General features: G+C 40.6%; 1 protein-coding gene across 1 annotated transcript in view; it reads left to right on the forward strand.

Annotated features, from left to right (window-relative positions):
• Positions 1-12,415, forward strand: part of SEL1L2 (SEL1L2 adaptor subunit of SYVN1 ubiquitin ligase) — a 152,467-nt gene extending 140,052 nt beyond the window's left edge. The window contains exons 17-18 of the mRNA XM_004376458.2: positions 11,442-11,570; positions 12,188-12,415. Of these exons, the coding sequence (XP_004376515.1) occupies positions 11,442-11,570; positions 12,188-12,307 (249 nt within the window). The 3' untranslated portion in view covers positions 12,308-12,415. The remainder of the gene's footprint in view (positions 1-11,441; positions 11,571-12,187) is intronic.
• The last annotated feature ends 7,737 nt before the right edge of the window (positions 12,416-20,152 follow it).

Here is a 20,152-nt window from a genome sequence, read left to right on the forward strand (position 1 = left end):
AGGAGAGACAGACACAGCTCCCAGCTGGCCAACTGTGTCAGAGGGTTTGTTTTTCCTCCTTGGCGTCACCAGTGATCTCTCTCTTAGGCATTTTCTTCACACCGTCGAGCAGCCGCCATTGGTAGTCCACATTTCATACATTTAGAAAAAAACTTTGAAGTTTCACTCTGGTCACTTTTCTGTTCTTTCTGCCAGGGTTCCTGTTGAATCATGGGTAGTTCATTTTGATCAACCTCTCAGTCACATGTATATTTTTCCTATAGAAGGTCCCTACATTTTAAAAAAATCAGGGTTGCTAGTAACATCAGGCCTAGATATGGGAATTTTTGATTTAGCTAATGAGGGGCCACTGCTCTTTGTCTTCATTAATTCCTTATGTTTAGCAGTTAGAAAAATAATAGCCAAATACCCAGGGCAAGGTTTATTAATCTTGTTACCTCACAGTCAAATTAACAAGGAGATACCACCTTTTCTAATTCTTAAAATGAATATGCTGATAATTAAAAGCCCAAATCATGTTCCAATGATGGTTAATGAAAGCAAAGAGATTAGGAGCTTTCCCCACACTAAATCATCAAGCAATTGAGAATTTCTTTCTTTTCTTTTTTTTTTTAATTGTGCTTCAGGTGAAAGTTTACAGAGCAAATTAGTTCTCATTAAGCACTTAATACACAAATTGTTTTGTGACATTGGTTGCTAACCTCTCAATGTGTCAACACTCTCCCTTTCTCCACCCCGGGTTCCCTGTTTCCATTCGTCCAGTTTTCCTGTCCCTTCCTGCCTCTCATCTTTGCTTTCGGGCTGGAGTGCCCATTAGTCTCATATACATGATTAAACTATGAAGCACGACCCTCACGTGTGTTATTGTTGGCCCTATAGACAGACCTGTCTAATCTTTGGCTAAAGGGTGAACCTCAGAAGTGACTTCAGTACTGAGTTAAAAGGGTGTTGGAGGCCATACTCTCGAGGTTTCTCCAGCCTCTGTCAGACCGGCAAGCCTAGGTTGTTTTTTTGTTTTTTGTTTTTGTTTTTTTTGTGAATTTGAATTTTGTTCTACATTTTTCTCCCTCTCAGCCTGGGACCCTCTATCGTGACCGCTGCCAGAGCAGTTGGCGGTGGTAGCCAGGCACCATCTAGTTGTGGTGGGCTCAGTCTGGCAGAGGTTGTGGTGCTTGTGGTCCATCAGTCCTTTGGTTTGGTTTTTTTTTAATTGTACTTTAGGTGAGGGTTTACAGAACAAATAGTTTCTCATTACACAGTCAGTACTCATACTGTTTTATGACATTGGTTAACAACTCCACAACATGTCAACACTCTCCCTTCTCGACCTTGGAGGACATTTTTTCTTTTTTGGTGAAAATATACATAGCCAAAGATACATCATTTCAAAAATTTCTACATGTACAATTCAGTGACATTGATTACATTCTTCCAGTTGTGCTGCTATTCTCACTATCCTTTTCCAAATTATTCCATCACCATTATCTTCAACTCACTGCCCCTTAGGCTTCCCATCAAACCTTTTGAGTTGCTGTTGTCAATTTGATCTCACATAGATAACTCTTTTTTTTTTTTTTTTGTACTTTAGATGAAAGTTTACAGAACAGAATAGTTTCTCATTAAACAGTACACATATCGCCCTATGACAATGGTGAACAACCCCACAACATGTCAGCACTGTCCCTTCTCAACCTTGGGTTCCCTATCACCAGCTTTCCTGTCGCCTCCTGCCTTCTAGTCCTTGTCCCTGGACTGCTGTGCATCATTAGTCCCATTTTGTTTTATGGGGCTGTCGAATCCCCAGCTGAATGGTGAACCTCGAAGCAACTTCACCACTGAGCTAAAAGCGTGTCCCGGGACCATACTCTTGGGGTTTCTCCAGTCTCTGTCAGGCCAGTAAATCTGGTCTTTTTTTGTGTGTGTTAGAATTTGGTCCGTCAGTCCTTTGGACTAATCTTTCCTTGTGTCTTTGGTTTCTTCATTCTTCTTTGCTCCAGCCAGGATGAGACCAGTAGGTGTATTTTAGATGGTTGCTCATAGACTTTTAAGACCCCAGACTCTACTCACCACAATCAGACGTAGAACATTTTCTTTATAAACTGTCTTATACTAATTGAGCTAGATGTCCTCCGAGACCATGGTACCCAGTCCTCAGCCCAGTAGCTCAGGGTGTTTGGATGTGTCTGTGAAGCTTTCATGTATTTGCCTTGGTCAAGTTGTGCTGCCTTCCCCAGTATTTTCTACTGTCTTACCCTTCACCTGAGTTACCACCGATCTACTATCTGGTTACTGTTTTTCTCTCCCCGACACTCCCCTCCCTCGTAACCATCAAAGATTTTTTCTTTTTGTGTGGAAACATTTTCGTGTGTTTTTATGATGGTGGTCTCATACTGTATTTGCCCTTTTTTGACTTATTTTACTCAGCATAATGCCCTCCAGATTCATCCATGTTGTGAGATGTTTCACAGATACAGCATTGTTCTTTGTCGTTGTATAGTATTCCATTGTGTGTATGTATCATAGTTTGTTTATCCATTCATCTGTTGATGGGCATCTAGGTTGTTTCCATCTTTTTGCTATTGTGAATAATGCTGTAATGAACATGGGTGTGCTATGTCTATTCGTGTGACAGCTCTTATTTCTTTAGAATATATTCCTAGGAGTGGAATTTTTGGATCATATGGTATTTCTATTTCTAGCTTTTAAAGAAAGTGCCATATTGTTTTCCCACCAGCAGTGCATAAGAGTTCCAAGCTCCCTGCAGCCTCTCCAACATTTGTTATTTTCTGTTTTTTTGATTTGTGCCAGTAATGTAGGGGTGAGATGTTATCTCACTGTAGTTTTGATTTGCATTTCTCTAATGGTTAGTGATTGCGAGCATTTCCTCATGCGTCTGTTAGCCCCCTGAAGGTCTTCTTTGGTGAGGTGTCTGTTCATATCCTTTGCCCATTTTTTAATTGGATTATTTGTCTTTTTATTGTAGGGGTGTTGGCCTTTCCTACAGATTTTAGAGATTAACCTTTGTCAGATGTGTCATAGCCAAAAAATTTTTCCAAGTCTGTAGGATCTCTTTTTACTCTTTTGATGAAGTCTTTTGATGAACGTAAGTGTTTAATTTTTAGAAGATCCTATTTATCTAGCTTATCTTCTGGTGTTTGTGTATTGTTGATTATGGTTTGTATACTGTTTAGTAATTAAGAATTGCTTCAGCAAGGCATTTCCCAGTCCTTTTTATTAGTTAATCCTCATGCAAACAGTAGGAAAGATGAATATAATGTCATTACCAGCTATCTTTGAGAATCAAGCAAGGTGGTGTGGAATCATGTTTTATAAACTCTGTACACAAGCCCTCTGGAGAAGGAAGTTTGGTCTAAACCAACTGTTGGTAAGTCAGTGTAAAAATATGGGTCATTGTTGTTATCTTTTGTCTTTAGGAAAGGAAATTGGGACTAGGGTGATACAGGTGTGTTATCCTAATAGCTTCACTGAGAAGTATCTCATCCCCCAGTTTCTGACTTCAGATTAAATCCAACGAGCTCCTTGATTTAAACTGTGGACCAGGACTGACTGTATTATTGTTCTGTTGTTTTGTTGTTGAGTGCCATTGGAGTTGATTCTGACTCATAATGACCACAAAGTTATCCCTGGAGAGGAGCTAGGAGAGGACCTGAACTTGTTTAAGAACATAAACACTCATCCTACTTATTTTTATGAAATTTTTTATCAATGTGTACATGATTCTGAAGTACCTCAGAAATTTAACCATAAACAAAGTCTGAAGTGCCTCTCCTTTCCTGGTCATGCCTGTCAGGGAGCTGAGCTGAGCTGGAGAGAGCTAAACTGAGCTGTCAGGTTCAGAGTAGCTGATTACGACAATAAGCCCAAATGAAAGAACAGTCAAGCTTTTAATCACGTACAGTGTTAGTATAAGCACGAGAAACCCGGAAAGGGTGCCAGCTTCCCCTAACCTTCCATATTTCCCCAAGAATGACACCCAGGTGAAGATCAGGTAGATCAGTGCAGACAGGAAAACCATCTCATTGCCAAGGAAAATCAAAACAAAAGGCTCCTGTAGTTTATGGTCCCAGGAACTGGGGGATGGAGTGTAGGGGAAGGTAGGGGTTAGGAATAGAAAAACACTGAGTACTGAGTCTGAGTGGGCGAAAGTGTCTTCAAAGTGTCCCCCTTCCTTCTGATAACGAGGCTTCAGCAGAGGCATCTGAGGAAGGTCTCTGCCGAAGCCCCTCAATGGTGGAGGTGCCTGGGATAGGAAGGCAGGTGCACAAAAGAGCATGGCTGGTGGGGGGTATAGGGGGAGGCTGAGTCCTTGGCGGTAACTTCCTTCAGAGACTGCAGTGTTCTGGCTGTGCACCAAATGTAGTGTGGGGAGAGCAACTCTCGCCCTAAGCCTACCAGGTAAAGCCTTTGTAATTACCTATGGTCAGGCCTTTAAAATCACACATACGTCCCTAGCCAGGAGCCAGACTCCTCGTTTCCCTCTCCTGCACCCTAGTTCAGGCCTGAATTTCTGCTCACCTAGGCTTGTTGTATAACCCTTTCAGGGGTCTCTGATTCTAGTGTTTTCCCTTTAATCTGTGGCAGAGATGGCTGTCCACCAAAGACTTGTAATCCCCAATCCATAGTGAGGATTTATTGCTGGGATATGCCCGCCTAGTCGGAGACTGCATGTCCCAGCTCCCTTTGCATCCATGTGACTAGTCCTTACCGATGGAATGGAAGTAAAAGTGAATGGTGTCATTTCTAGGCTAAGGCATATAAGAAGTAGGTGGAGCTTCTCCCTAGTATCTTTCTCCTACCATTGGCTGAATGAAGAAGACACAGAGACTCTAGGGAATAGCAAAATCACGTGATGGAAGGAGCTTGAGTCCCTTACATGTGAAGGAAATTTATGGCCAACGAGGAACACCGTATTAGAATGTTGAATGAGGGTAACATCGACTTGTATTGTATTAAGCCAGTGCAATTTGGGGATTTGTTTGTTACAGCTGTTAACATTGCCTTAATTAATACGTAATCCAGCTAATAAAGCACTATTAGGCTATTTCTGATAAAGTAAAACCCTGGTACTGGTATTCCACCACATCCACACACCCCCCCCCAAAAAAAATACGAACAATAAAACACACAAAAGAATCTTTCCATTGCCAAATGAAGTTTAGACTTCTTACCCCAGCATTTAAGACCCTCCTTGACCTGACCTAACCTAACCCATTTAACAACAATGTCTTGATATGCCACTATTCCCTTATCTGTATTCTAGGCTACTTTTCCTTACCCCAAAAGACTTTGAACTTGGTCCCCTTCTGACCTTTGGTCATAGCCCCCTCTTTTGCTGGAATGATCTTCCTCCATATTTTTATCTCCCCCCAATGTTATCTCCTGTATGAACCCTTCAATGAACCCCCAGATTTAAAAGATACAATCTGCTTCTAAACTACCATGATACATTGCCCTGCTTTTCATCTATTCGTTTATTCATTCAGATATTTAGTTAGTGTTTGTTTTAAGTCAGAAAGCATTGTGCTTGGTCTCAGGATACAAGAAGAACAAGGCAAACTTCAAAGAGCTTACAATCTACTATGAAAGACATATGTTCATAGCTATAGTGAAAGCCCAAAAAAAGCACACACGCATGCCCACACACACACACACACACACACACCCCTGAAGAAAATTAAAAGCAAAGTACTATCACTATATACTGTACTAAGTACTATGACTAAGTACTATGACTATTGCATTGGGAAAATCTTCTGCAAAAGACCTCTTCAAAGTGTTTAAAAGCAAAGATGTCACTTTGAGGACTAAGGTGCACCTGACCCAAGCCATGGTATTTTCAGTGGCCTCATATGCATGCAAAAGCTGGACAATGAATAAGGAAGATTGAAAAAGAAATTAATGCATTTGAATTGTGGCATTGGCAAAGACTATTGAATACCATGGACTGCCAGGAGAACGCTCCTTAAAAGCAAGAATGGCGAGACTTCGTCTCACATACTTTGAACATATTATCAGGAGGGACCAATCCCTGGAGAGGAACATCATGCTTGCTAAAGTACAGGGCTGGTGAAAAAGAGGAAGACTGTCAATGAGATGGATTGACACAGTGGCTGCAACAATAGACAACAATTACCAAGCATGAGAACAATGAACAACAATTACCAGGCATGTCCAAAGTGAGACAAGTCTCGCCATCCTCACTTCTAAGGAGCATTCTGGCTGTAGTTCTTAAGAGACAGATTTGTTCGTTCTTCCGGCAGTCCATGGTATGTTCAGTATTCTTTGCCGACACCATAATTCAAAAACATCAATTCTTCGGTCTTCATTATTCATTGTCCAGCTTTCGCATGCATATGAGGCAATTAAAAATACCATGCCTTGGCTCATGGAGTCCTGGTGGCACAGTGGTTAAGAGCTGGCTGCTAACCAAAAGGTCGGCAGTTCAAATCCACCAGCCCGTCCTTGGAAACCCTATGGGACAGTTCTACTCTGTCCTGTAGGGTCGGTATGAGTTGGAATCGACTTGACAGCAGTGTTTTTGTTTGTTTTTTTTTAATGGCTTGGGTCAGACGCACCTTAGTCCTCAAGTGATGTTTTTGCTTTTTAACACTTGAAAGAGATCTTTTGCAGCAGATTTGCCGAATGCAATAAATGTACTGTTTGATTTCTTGTCTGCTGCTTCTGTGGGCGTTGATTGTGGATCCAAATAAAATGAAATCCTTGATGACTTCAATATTTTCTCCATTTATCATGATGTTTATTATTGGTCCAGTTGTAAGGATTTTTGTTTTCTTTATGTTGAGGTGCAATCCATACTGAAGGCTGTAGTGTTCAATCTTCATCAGTAAGTGCTTCAAGTCCTCTTCAGTTTTAGCAAGCAAGGTTGTGTCACCTGCATATCGCAGATTGTTAATGAGTCTTCCCCCAATCTTGATGCCACATTTCTTCTTCATATAGTCTAGCTTCTCAAATTAATTGCTCAGCGTACAGATTGAATAAGTATGGTGAAAGGATACAACCCTGATGCACACCTTTCCTGACTTTAAACCACTCAGTATCCCCTTGTTCTGTTCAAACGACTGCCTCTTGGTCTATGTTGAGGTTCCACATGAGCACAATTAAGTGTTCTGGAACTCCAGTTCTTCACAATGTTATCCATAATTTGTTTTGATCCACACAGTCGAATGGACTTACTAGATAACACATTTTTGGAACCTGCAGAGAAAAAAAAACCCACATGCACCAAATAAATTACAAATAAATCTATCAAAAATAAAATTAATTATGGCACAGATTGTTTTTATTTCTCATTTCTCTGGCCTGACCACCTACAGTGTGTTAGAGCTGTAGCTTTAAACACAAGTATAGAAATATTTTATGGGAAAGACAAGTTAAAGTTAGATATTTTAAATGACTTCCTCAGAGATATGACAGGACAGAACATACAGCTCTTAGAAATGGTCATAACTTTTGATGAAATATTTATTACCTAATGAAATAATCAGAAATGTGCAAAAAGTATTTTGTGTATGATTAGCTTTATTTGGGAGCCCAGGTGGTGCAGTGGTTAAAGAGTTCGGCTGCTAACAGAAAGGTCAGTGATCTAAACCCACAAGATGCTCCATGGGAGACAGATGTGGCCGTCTGCTTCCGTAAAGATTACAGCTTTGGAAACTCTATGAGGCAGTTCTACTCTGTCCTATAGGGTTGCTAAGAGTCAGAATCAACTCCATGGCAGTGGGTATAGATTTATTTATAATAGGGGGAAAATAAAGCCCTAAAAACAATCAAAATGCTCCAAAATAGAAGATACGCTATATAAATTGTTGTGTGGTGTATACTATTCTGTTATGGCCTAGTGGTTAAGTGAATGGGCTAGAAGCAGACTATATTCATTTGAATCCCAGTCCTGCCACTTAGAAGTCATAGGAATTTGGGTAGATGACCTAACCTCTCTGTGCCTTAGTTTCTTCATCTTTGAAATGTCACGTGTTCTAATAAAATTGTAATGATGATTAAATGACAATGGTGACTGGCACTCAGTAAGTATTTAATAAGTATTAGCTATTATTATGAAATACTATATAACCATTAAAAATAAGAATATTTTAGACTAGAAACTATCTTAGGACATGGTTTGTTTGAAATATATTGTTAGGTTAAGAAAGCAAAAGACAAAATACTATGCACAGTGAAAATTTTCTAAATTAAAAGTATGTATGTATGTGGTATCAAATTGACAACAGCAACTCAAACAGTTAGCAAGCTTAGGGGGCAGTGAGTTTATGTTAATGGTGGGGGGGGGCAATTCAGAAAAACAGGGTGGGAATGGTTGTACAATTTGAAGAATGTAATCAGTGTCACTGAATTGTACATGTAGAAATTGTTGAATTAGTGTATGTTCTATTGTGTATATTTTCAACAACAAAATAAATTTTTCAAAAAGTATGCATATATGAATTTATACATATATTAGTGTATATCTATATATATGCATGCACATATACATATATACAATGCTAGAAGGACATATTAAAATGTTGTCAGTAGTTATTTCTATGTAGTGGAATTGTGATTTTTTTTTCTTATTTATTCAGTTCTATATTTTCTAAGTTCCTCTAATAGAAATATGGTATATTTATAATAAAGAAACAAAATAATTCATTCAAAAATAATTTATTCAAAAAAATACCTTTTCATTCATACGCTCTGTCTCAGTATAAGAAATTTTGATGACTTCCAAAGATTTGGGGCTAGAATACTGCATCATATAATTGAACAATTTTCATAAACCAGCTACTTTATTGCTGGAGAATCACTGTACCTGAATTATAAGAAATTATTTTTTACAACTGAACATTGTGCAGTACTTCAACATACCTGACATTTTAGTTAGAACATATTATTTAAGAAGAATTTGCAAATGAGTGTCCATAATCTCCTAAATCACTGAATTTAAACCAAAATAAACTCAAATGTACCACAGAAAAGTTAAATGTAATGGATCAGGTAATGCAATGGACTTCTCATTCAGTGAACCCTGCCATCAGCCAAATGCTACTTATCTACAGGAAATTGTTTAAGTTTCAAAGATTTGGATTTTTTTTTTAACTAGTAAGGTCAGAGAATGAGGCGTCTTTCCAGAGTCTAAAGTTCATTTATATGAATCTCCCTAATTAGCCAAAAGGATTCAGGAATTTGTTTCTCTGAGAATTTTAAAGAGAAACTCTCCTATCTCGCCCCAACCCCACTAGGAACTGTGAGGCCTCTTGGGCAAAGGGTGAGTCCATCCCACCTTAATGATACTTCTCAGTATTTTTTGTTATAAACTAAGCAACCGAATTGTGATGTTTGTGCCTCAAGAAATTAATAACAGTTCCTGCCTCAAATAACAATAAATGCCTGAGATATTAAAAATGCCTGCATTTCCCTGAACTTCCTATTCAAGTCCATATGCCTTCCATGTGTAAGGGTGTCACAGCCATTATAATCTGCAGGGTGCCTTCAAAGGACACCCACTGAAATTGTTGGAATTAGAGACACAAATTAAACTTTTTACAACCTCTGTTTTCTCTGTTGCCAGAATGATTTGTTCGGAACAATCTCCTGAATTTTGATTGTTTTAAGCGAAAACATTCCTTTTTCTCCAACAAATCAATTTACCAGGCCACAAAGCTTGGGAAAAAGTTAGAAAATGACAAGCAGAGCATAGCTGAGAGAGGACCCCACCCAAAAAGTGAGTTTAGCAGAGGCCTCAAGGATTCGCGACTATTGAAGCCTGGGGAATGAGCAGGAAAGACAAAGAAATATCTGGATGACCACACCTTGTGAAAAACCTCTCCTTCTTTTCTTCACCTTATTTTGAAAATAATCCTTGGGCCCCCAAGCAAAGAACAATTCTGGGACAGGCCCAGGGCATTTCAACCATTAAAAGCAACTCTACTTAGTCTTTTCATTACTCTGTTTGGGCAAGCAAAACAAATACAGCAAATAAATAAACCATATGTAGGTGAAAAATTTAAAAAAAAATTTTTTTTTGCCCCAGGATGCAGTTTATTAATTTTTACCAAGAAATGCACCTCCAAGTGGATTAGAGTGCTCAATGCATTCTCTCCCTGCTGGAAGGCATTCTTGGCAAACTGAATTAGTATCAGAGGGTTGTTTGATGAATGTGGAATAAAGGCAAAGGGAGTTGTGGAATGGTTTGATTTGTTCATTCTTTTTTCTTTTTTCTAGGAATAATTTTTTTTATTGTGGTAAATACGTATGTAACAAAGCATTTGCTATTTCCACAATCTTCATATGTACAATTCAGTGACCTTAATTATGTCCATCATGTTGTTCAGTCATTGCCATTAACAGCTCCCAAGTTTTTCCAAAATAAGTTTTTAATCAGACATGCAGAATTTAATGAAAACAAAGTCCCTAAAATACAGTATGTGGTTTGAGGAATCAAATTCCAAGCTGAGAAAAAAAATACTTTATTCATTCATTCCGGAAGTATTATTGAAGACTTTCTATGTACAAGGCACTTTGTTAAGCAGTGAGAATTCAGAGGTGAACAAGGTAGTCCAAGTGCTTGTCTTCCAGGACCTGGAGATAGATAATAAACTAATAAGCAAATAAATTATATAACCTCAGGTATGATAAGTGCTATAAGGAAAAGTAAGAATTTTAAACAAGTGTTACTTACTGTTTGTACTTTTGTTTTAGGGAAGTATACTGTTAGTATCTAGTCTTCTCCTGCCTCTTTAACTGAATCACAACTAAAAGCTAATCCAGGGATATCAAAGAAAGCTTTTTGGAAATTGTGTTGGTTTTCTGTTGCTGCCGTAACGAATCACCACAAACTTAGTGGCTTAAAACAACACAAATTTATTATCTCACAGTTTCTGTAGGTCAAAAGTCCAGGTGGGCTTGACTCAGTCCTCTGCTTACAGTCTCACAAGGTGGAAATCAAGGCTGCCCCTTACTGCAGTTTCCTTACTTGGAATAAGCTTCCAAGCTCCTTCAGGTTGTTGCTCCAATTCAGTTCCTTGCAGTTGTAGGACTGAGGTCCCTGTTTCCTTGCTGGCTGTCCACATTTCTTTTCATCATTTACAGCAATGAGTTGAGTCCCTCCCATGCTTTGAATCTCCCTGACTTCCTCTTCTGCCCTAAGCTGGGAGAAAATTCCATGTTTAAAGGTTCATGTGACTGCAATGGACCTATCTGGGTAATGCAGTATAATCTCCTGATCTAAAGGTCCTTAACCTTAATTACATCTGCACAGGCCATATAACATAACATTCACAGGTTCTCGGGATTAGGACCATTTTGCCTACCACAGATAAACTACAATATTTTAAACAATGGTTTCTGTTTACTTACCCCCAAAGAATCTGCACTTAACGAATGCTGGGCTGTTCTTCTCTTTCTAGGACATTCACTTGGCCAGGAGATTATATGACATGGCTGCTCAGACAAGTCCAGATGCACACATACCTGTCTTCTTTGCCCTCATGAAACTGGAAACTGTGCATTTCCTCCGAGATATCCTGTTTTTTAACGTAAGTTTGTCTTGAGTAGGTCTCAAATCTCTTGAAAGCTAAAATGGGTAACTCTTAGGGAAAGAGGGAAAGAGTAAAAAACCCCCCCAGGAGCAATCTTTTGTGGATTGGCTTTCCTTTAATAAGTAGAATTCAAAGCCCTATACTTACCACACAGGGCAGTTCTGCTTGTTATACTGAGTATATGTTGATACTTCATAGCACGACCGGTGAATGCACTCAGCAGATATTTTTTTGAGCACCTACTATGTTCAAAGCCCTAAGCAAAGTGACATGTGTTGTATATACTTGTTCGAAACATAGTACTTGCCATCAAGACCTGAGACTTGTAAGCAGATGGCAGGTGGCAAGTGGTACCACAAAAAATATAGTTTGAAAAAAGTAGAAATTAAGTTTTATAAATCTTTGTGGTTATTCTAAAGGTGCTAATTAATCCCTCTGTGAGAACTGTAAGCAAGCAAAGGCTGTGTCTTTTAAGACTGAAGGAAGTAAAGGGTCAGGGATGGGGTGGAGTGTGGGAGGGGTGAGGTTGTTAGGGGTGGGATGAGAGGAGATGATGATCGTGAAAGGAGAGGGAGGCTCGGACTTCCTTTTGACAGAGTATGTCTTGCCCGCAGTTTACAGTGAGATGGAAATGGATGAAATTGGATGATACCCTTGGACCATACTGGGATTTATTTGTGATTGGCCTGATTGTTGCCTTGCTGATCATCTTGCTTAGAAATCACCGTGGGTAGGATCTGAATCATGAGAAATCCTGCTCTGTGGAAACAGTTCACTCCAAGGCATCCTTGCTAAATAAAGAATTTCCTCACCAAAATCAAGTCAGCTCCAGATTGCCTACACAGGCCTGTGGTGGAAAGTGGACAAAGTTTGAGACATCAGAGAAACCACTTCACAGTTCCTGCTTGGTCAAGTTGACCTCTCAGGAGGAGGTGGGGCAGGCCACCTAAGAATTAATTACAAACTTGTGATCTTGGTGATTTAGGGGAAAAACACCACCCATTGTCACACCGTTGATTATAACAACCTTTCCCTTTGCAAGAGGATGAGCTGGGTTTCTTGACTCCTACAGATAAAATGGGGTGAGGAAAGGGGGAGTTTGGGTAGGGCAGGAACAGAGATCCTTCAGAAGCTGATTAAGACAAAAATTACAAATAGACCTTTCATCTTGTAGGAATGATCCTGTGAGCCACATGTAGCCCTATTGAGCAACAGCTCCTCATGCATGCTGTGCCTGGGGGATTGACTTGGACTTGTCACAGAGGAGCCAAATAGCAAAACTCTCTTAGTAATTGTGTGGTAAACAATGCCAATTTGTGTCTCTGCAGCATTGTACCCCTCTCCCCTGCTGCTGATTGAAACCCTGTTCTGCTTGGGGAATCTTCATTGGCATACTCCCAGAGGAAGATGGTACCAACCTCCTGGGACAGAGGCTAAAGGGTCCAAATTCTCTCTCTTGACCAACAGTAGAGCTGGGGCCTAGGGCTGGGGGGCACGGGCTGGTGGAGAGAGTGCAGAAGATCTGTGACTAGGCATGAATCTCATCTATTCCTTGCTATTCTACTTCTCTGAACCTCAGTTTCCGGATCTGTAAAATGGAAAAACGATACTTATCTTTTTGTTAGCTTCTGTCAAGTGGGCCCCGAACTCATAGTGGCCCCATGCACAATAGGACAAAAAGCTACGTTGTGCATTGGACCATTGTGATCCACAGAGTTTTCACTGACTGATTTTTGGAAGCAGATCTCCAGGCCTTTATTTATAGTCTGTCTTAGTCTGGGAGCTCTGTTGAAATCTCAGCAGCATCACAGTCGCCCACAATCAACCACTGATGGATGGTGGATGCTCATGAGATGTATTGCTAGGAATCAAGCCCAGGCCCCCCACATGGAAGGTGAGAATTCTACCACTGGACCACACATCCTCATAATACCTATTTTAGAGAGCTAGTGTGAGGATTAAGTGGGATGATGTATGTAAAGGAACTAGCACAGGGCCTGGGGCCCTGGTGGAGCAGTGGTTAAGAGTTTGGCTGCTAACCAAGAGGTCGGCAGTTTGAATTTACCAGCCACTTCTTGGAAACTCTATGGGACAGTTCTACTCTGTCCTATAGGGTCACTATGAGTCAGAATTGACTCGATGGCAACGGGATTGGTTTTTTTCAATTTAGCACAGGGCCTGGCACCTAGAATGAGCTCCATAAATGGTAACTTTTAACACCCTTGAAAAACTCATAGCAAATAGGTTGGAATATAGGGACAGATGAGTTGATAATGATCTGGGTGGCATCCATGCCCTGCAGTTAGTCCTGCAGTCAAAATGCTGGGGGTTTTAGTCGAAAAAAGTCCTGCTTGCATACTTAAAAAATCCAACCTAAGGACAGAAATAGATCCAGTTTCTAATGTCAACCATAATCAGAAAGTAGAATGGAATGGTGGGGAAGTTTTGGGTTTGGAACCAAGTAACCTGGACTTGAGGTCTGGCTCTGTCCCTTAGTTCTGTGACATGGGCAAGTTGCCAAACTTCTCCAAGCCTCAATTCCATCTCCATAAAACGGGATTGCTGGAGAATTGTGATGCTCAAATAAACCTAACTTATAAAGTACTTTATAACCAATAGCATGTATGCGTATTAGCCACTGTCGTTTATTTTGGCCATGAGCTAAAGCAGGCCTGAGGTCCAAGTGTTTAGAATTTCCTGGATATGGTCCCTATTGCAAAGGGGGTTCCAGTTCCAAAGGATCTAGCATAATCTATACAAACACACAAGGAATGAGCGGGGATCCAGACCTCAGGCCAGGGCCCAATGGACAGGCCAGCTCTGTAATTATATCTCACAGGGCTCTGGAATGTGAGCAAGTCAGAGGGGAGGATAAGGACAAAGACAGGAGAGTGAAAGGCAGAGTTCTGGCTCCAAGACTGAGTATGAAATTAGCTCCCTAGCGGTAAGGCTTGTGAAAATAGTTGTAGACTGGGAAGAAAGGGAGACTTTTTGTGGCTTGTCGTACAGGGTAGAGTACAGCCTGCAATATAGGAGAAGGGCAGCATGGGCTCATAAATTATCTATTTCATCTAATTGTTCCAAGTAAATATGAGAAATGGGGCAGGCTTTGAAAGTACGAGTGGTTTAGGGTTTTGAATCATTAAAATGTTCCTTCCTGGGCCTCTTCTCTGGAGCAGCCACTGTAGCAGTGCCCACCACGTGGGGATGGATGAGCACCTACCAGCACCTGACCAAGGGACAAAGAGCCTCCACCTTAAAGCCATTTATTTTCTGATTATGAGAATCCCACCTAGTCCGCAGACACACAGAGCCCTGTTCTTTTTATACTTCTGATAGCTTTTAAATAAAAACTGACAGCCTGTGGACATGATGCAGCTTTTTATCTAATTCTTTTTTGTAATCCCCTTTATCTCCTTCCCTGATTCTTTATTAGAGTAGCTATTCAAGTCAGTGCATTTTTTAAAAGTCAGGTAAGGCACTAAAAGACAAAAATTGTATGATCCCACTTACATGAAATATCCAGAAGAGGCAAATACATAGAACCAAAGTTCATTAGTGGTTACCTGGTGCAGGTGGGAGTGGGGTGTGAGGAATGTTGAATAATTCTAAGAGTCGAAACAAAGTTACAACAATGCTAGAGATTGATTAGTCGATCATATAATTTGCAAATTGGGTAACACACAGTATGAGACTGAGTGTTGAAGCTGAGATGAGGCAGTATGGGGTTTTTATCATCCAAGGAACAAAGAGAGCCAGTGAAGTCCATTTTGGCTATTTATCAAAGTGTCCCTTGGAAATCCATTCCTCCTCTGAATTGTGTTTGGCTAAGAAGACAAAATGACGCAGGTCTCGATGGGTCAGCACCTGCTGAGCAGGCTCCCAGATAGCTAGGCGTCTGCTTGTCTGGAATGTAGGAGTTAAAGAGCAGAAACTGTTAATTATACATAAATCTACAGAACAAGCTACTATTTCTAAAAGTTAGATTACTTACTATCTTAAACTTTAGCGCTGTGAAACCAGGTAGCAGCCATGCTCTTCCAGGCTTGGCATAAGTGACTCCATCTTGTTTTTAGCTTCCCCAGCACAGGAGGTATTGCTTAAATGGTACAGAGTTTTTGGTAAGGGTGATTAAGAAAAAACTGGAAATGGGTGGTGGTGATTGTTGTACAACATGATGAATGTAGTTGATGTCACTGAATTGTACACATAAAAATGGTTGAAATATGTTGTTGATATATTTCACCACAATAAAATTTTTAAAAAGGTCAGGTAAATATATATACACATATACATACATACATATATATGTGTGTGTATATTTACCTGACCTTTTTAAAAAAAATTTTATTGTGGTAAAATATATTCAAATACATATATATATATATATATATATTTTTTTTTTTCCCCCTAGAGCAGGGATCCACAGTCATTTTATGAGTAGCATGCCTTTGTAGTTCTATGCTTTTCCCCAAAGTCTTGAATGTTGGGTTTTAACAGGTATGGCAGTGAGTGGCCAGGGAAGAGACAGAGGATAATGAAGTCCTGAGGGAAGCAGGGGAAGGTGCTGTTGCTTGCTACATTCCAGAAAGCCATAGAGAATAGGGTGTGATTGGGACAAGGCTTCAAACTGGTTGGTTCCAGTTCAAACTCCTGCTGAGAATTTGCATTTCCAACAAGTTCCCAGGAAGTTATACATAAGAATCACCTGGGGATCTTGTTAAAATGTAGATCCTGATTCAGTGTATCTGGGGTGGAAAAGAAAATTCTCAGCAGGGATTCGAGCCCAAATGAACCTGTTGGAGGCCCTGGATAGGAGCAGCCAATGGCAGTTATCATGAGACTGAGAAGAGGAGAAGGGAGCACTGTGGAGCATTGACTATATGCCCGACTATTTACTTTTCTCTCATTCCGTCTTTATGATGAGGCTGGGAGGTAGAAATAACTACTCATATTTTACACATGAGTAAAATGAGGCTAGGCAAAGCTAAGTAACTTGTCAAGTAAAGATCACATAGCTGATAAATAATGGAGCTAGAATTTACATTCAAATCTGACTCTAAAACAAATTCTTTCCTCCATATTACTGTTCCAGTTATCTCTTGCTACTTAACAAACTACTCCAAAACTTGGTGGTTTGAAACAACAATCATTCTGTCTCATGATTTTGTGGGTCAAGAATTCAGGCAGGGCTTGGCTGGATGATTCTTCTTTTCCACATAGCATCAACAGAAGTCACTTGGTGGTGTTCATTTGATAGATGGGCTCTTCTAGAGAGTCCATGACAGCTTCACTCACATGGCACCTTTGTGGGGATGGCTGGAAGGCTAGGCTAGGCTAAATATTGACCAGAATGCCTGCATGTCACATGTGACCTCTTTAGTATGGCAGACTCACAGTAGTTGGATTTCTTGCATGGAAGCTCAGAAGTCCCTGAGAGAGAGTTCATAGAGACCCAGGCAAATGTTGTAGGCTTCCTAAAACCTACCATTGGAAGTTCTAGAACATTACTTCTGCCATTTTCTACTGGTCAACCATTATACTCAACCTCTCAATGAGAGGAGTAGAAAAGAATTTGCAGCCATAGTTAATCTACTACAAATATACTGTTTTAAAAAATCTACCAGGAGTTACATAAATTCCAGTATAAATATTTCAGAAGAAAAGTGCAGCCCAGGCACTGAGCCACTTATCTTGGAAGGCAAAGATTGGACAGAGTAGTCAGATCCATGCATAGCTCTCTTTGTTTTCCTATCTTCCAGGCTGAAGAAGTCCATGTTTCTGACAGTAATTCGAGGGAAGAAGAGATATCCTCCTCTTTTCCTCAGCCAGGCAAAACACATGCCCGCACACATGCACACTCACACACACATAGAGTTGAAGAACACTCAATTCTTTCTCTGCTTTGCTGCTTTGCATTCAAGTGACAGAGTCCCAGAAGAATTGCGGCTTTCCGCCTGGAGCTCCACCCGTGTCTCAGGACTCACACCTGATATGAACTCAACAAGCAGAAGACATTCCACAGACCTTCTCTACTCCCTCCTAACCTCATTCATTCTTCCCTTCCCAAACCCACAGTCCCTATAAGCATATCTCTCCTGCATCATCCCCTGGAACTAAGGTCACCCCATCTTTTGGGATGTGGCCTTCAACCTGGGTAGTTGTTGGTCATTCTCTGTCCTACAGTTCTGCTGCTAGATTAGGGGAAGCAAAAGGTTTCACATCCTTGAATTGGGGGATAGAGGAGGAAGCTGATTTCACAGTGGACTGGCCTCTAGGATGGAATGTATAAAGAAAATAAATCAGATATCTTTTTTTGCACCATGAAGGTCAATCTCCTGCTAATGTATCTCCTAAACTTATTATGCTAAAAGAGTACTTGCTCCTTCCCAGTTTTGGGTTTTGGTATTGTCATGGATTGAATAGTGTCCCCCCAAAATATGTGTGAAGTTGGCTAGGTCATGATTCCTATATTAGGCAATTGTCCTCCATTTTGTGACCTGAGGTAACTTTCCTGTGTGTTGTAAATCCTAATCTCCGCCTATGTTTAATAAAGCAAGATTCGGTTATGTTAAAGAGGATTAGGGTGGGATGCATCATGCTTACTCAGGTCACAGTCCTGACCCAAGTAAGGGGGGTTTCCCTGGGGTGTGGCCTGCATCACCTTTTTTCTTACAAGAGATAAAAGGAGAAGAGAGCAGAGAGACAGGGACCTCATGCTACCAAGAAAGAAGTGCCAGAAGTGGAGTGCATCCTTTGGACCCAGGGTCCCTGTGCTGAGAACCTACTAGACCAGGGGAAGATTGATGACAAGGACCTTCCCCCATAACCGACAGAGAGAGAGAGACTTTCCCTAGAGCTGGCATCCTAAACTTGGACTTCTTGCCTGCTAAACTGTGAGAAAATAAACTTTTGTTTGTTAAAGCCATCCACCTGCAGTATTTCTGTTATAGCAGCACTAGATAACTAAGTATCAAAGCTGCTCTTCTATTACTTTAGAACTGGGAAGTGCCAGGCTTCAGTAATGAAGTGTGGGGAAAACGCATCCAAACTCATCCTACTTTTCAGGTAAGGCTCTAAGAGTTACTGATTAGAGACCCGTGATCTAGAAAAATAATGGTTTTTAATTTTTAACTATAATTTTACATTGTATTTTATCCTATTTTAATATATGTGATTAGAAAACCCAAAAGTCCCATTTTGCCATAAACCTTCACAAGTTATCTGGCCATGAATGTTATTTTGACTTTGTTCCATTTGCAGCAACCTCAGTGAGCTTTACCTAAAAATTCCTTCAAGTTCTTCCAGATTCTCCCACCACCTTGTACTATTCCCACACATTGACCAATAGCAAATGCACTCAGTGTCTCCAAAGAAATTCACTCCTAGCAGAACTGAAGAGAAGATAAGGGGAAACAGAGATGGGCTTTAACAATGTTTAGTCCCTATCGTCACAGTAGTAGGAAAATCAGTCCAGGACTATGACTCCTGTGCAATCTGAGGCCATCTTCATGTCAAGGAAACAGGAAACCCTGTATTCCTGCAACAGTTGTGGGACCACTGTGGGGCCTGGCCCAACAAAGCAAGCCACCTGAATTATGTGGCTGCTCCAACCAGCACAGAGGCAGCTCTTACTTGGCACGAGGCATATGCCCTAGAATGAATTTGAGTTAGCTAAATAATTTACACATTACACAAAGATCTGAAACCAAGTAGCAAGGTGGGTCAATGCTATGGGGAGGAAAGGGTCTAACTTCACAAACTGTTACTGCTGAGGGCAAGGAGGCCCTCCGGACTCAATGGGTCCTTGTCTTTCTCTGGTAAGAATACACAGAGGAGACAATTTTGGGGTTCAGCTCTAACACGTTTCTTTTACTTGGGACAAAAGGAGTCAGTGAGGGCTCATGCCTCTCCAAAAGACTGACTTGAAGGGGGAAGCAAGGCTAGGGCTTATATGGATTCGGTGGAGATAACAGAGCAACCAATATTCAGTAGGTTTCTTTGAAGGGGTGGCTACTTCTTAGAATGGCGGTGCATACTAATTAGGTTGCATGCGCATCTGGAATCCAAGATGGAACCCACTGATATTCAAGATGGAGTCCCCTCAGCAGCCCTTGGCATCACTTATAATGTGATATGGCACAGGAGCACTGATCTTCTGCACTACTTTGCTCCCTTTGGTGGGCCAAGACAGCGGTCACACTTTGTTCTTTTGCACATGCGGAGCCTGTAAGAAGGGGTGAGGGACTAGAAAAACACTAAGGAGGAAGTAGTAATTCACGGGTTGTTCTAACCTTAGTTTATGTTGACAGGATGTGGTTCCTGTTTACCCAACTTTTAAGTGGTAATCTTTTAACAGCTCTTTTATTCCGCCAGCACAGTTAACCCTATCTGTCTCAAAACCCTCACATTTCAAATCTAAGTGATGGTGATTGTCTTAATTTAGGTTCCCCCAGAAGCTGATCATGAGACAAGGATTTGAGTGCAAGTAGTTTATTTTGTTGGAATCTCAGGAAACATAGGTAGGGAAAGTGGGGAAGTGAGAAAAGGAAGGGAAGGAATCCAATACATGGTGGTGG

The sequence above is a fragment of the Trichechus manatus genome, unplaced genomic scaffold (genome assembly GCF_000243295.1).
Source record: "Trichechus manatus latirostris isolate Lorelei unplaced genomic scaffold, TriManLat1.0 scaffold00042, whole genome shotgun sequence".
NCBI lineage: Eukaryota > Metazoa > Chordata > Mammalia > Sirenia > Trichechidae > Trichechus > Trichechus manatus.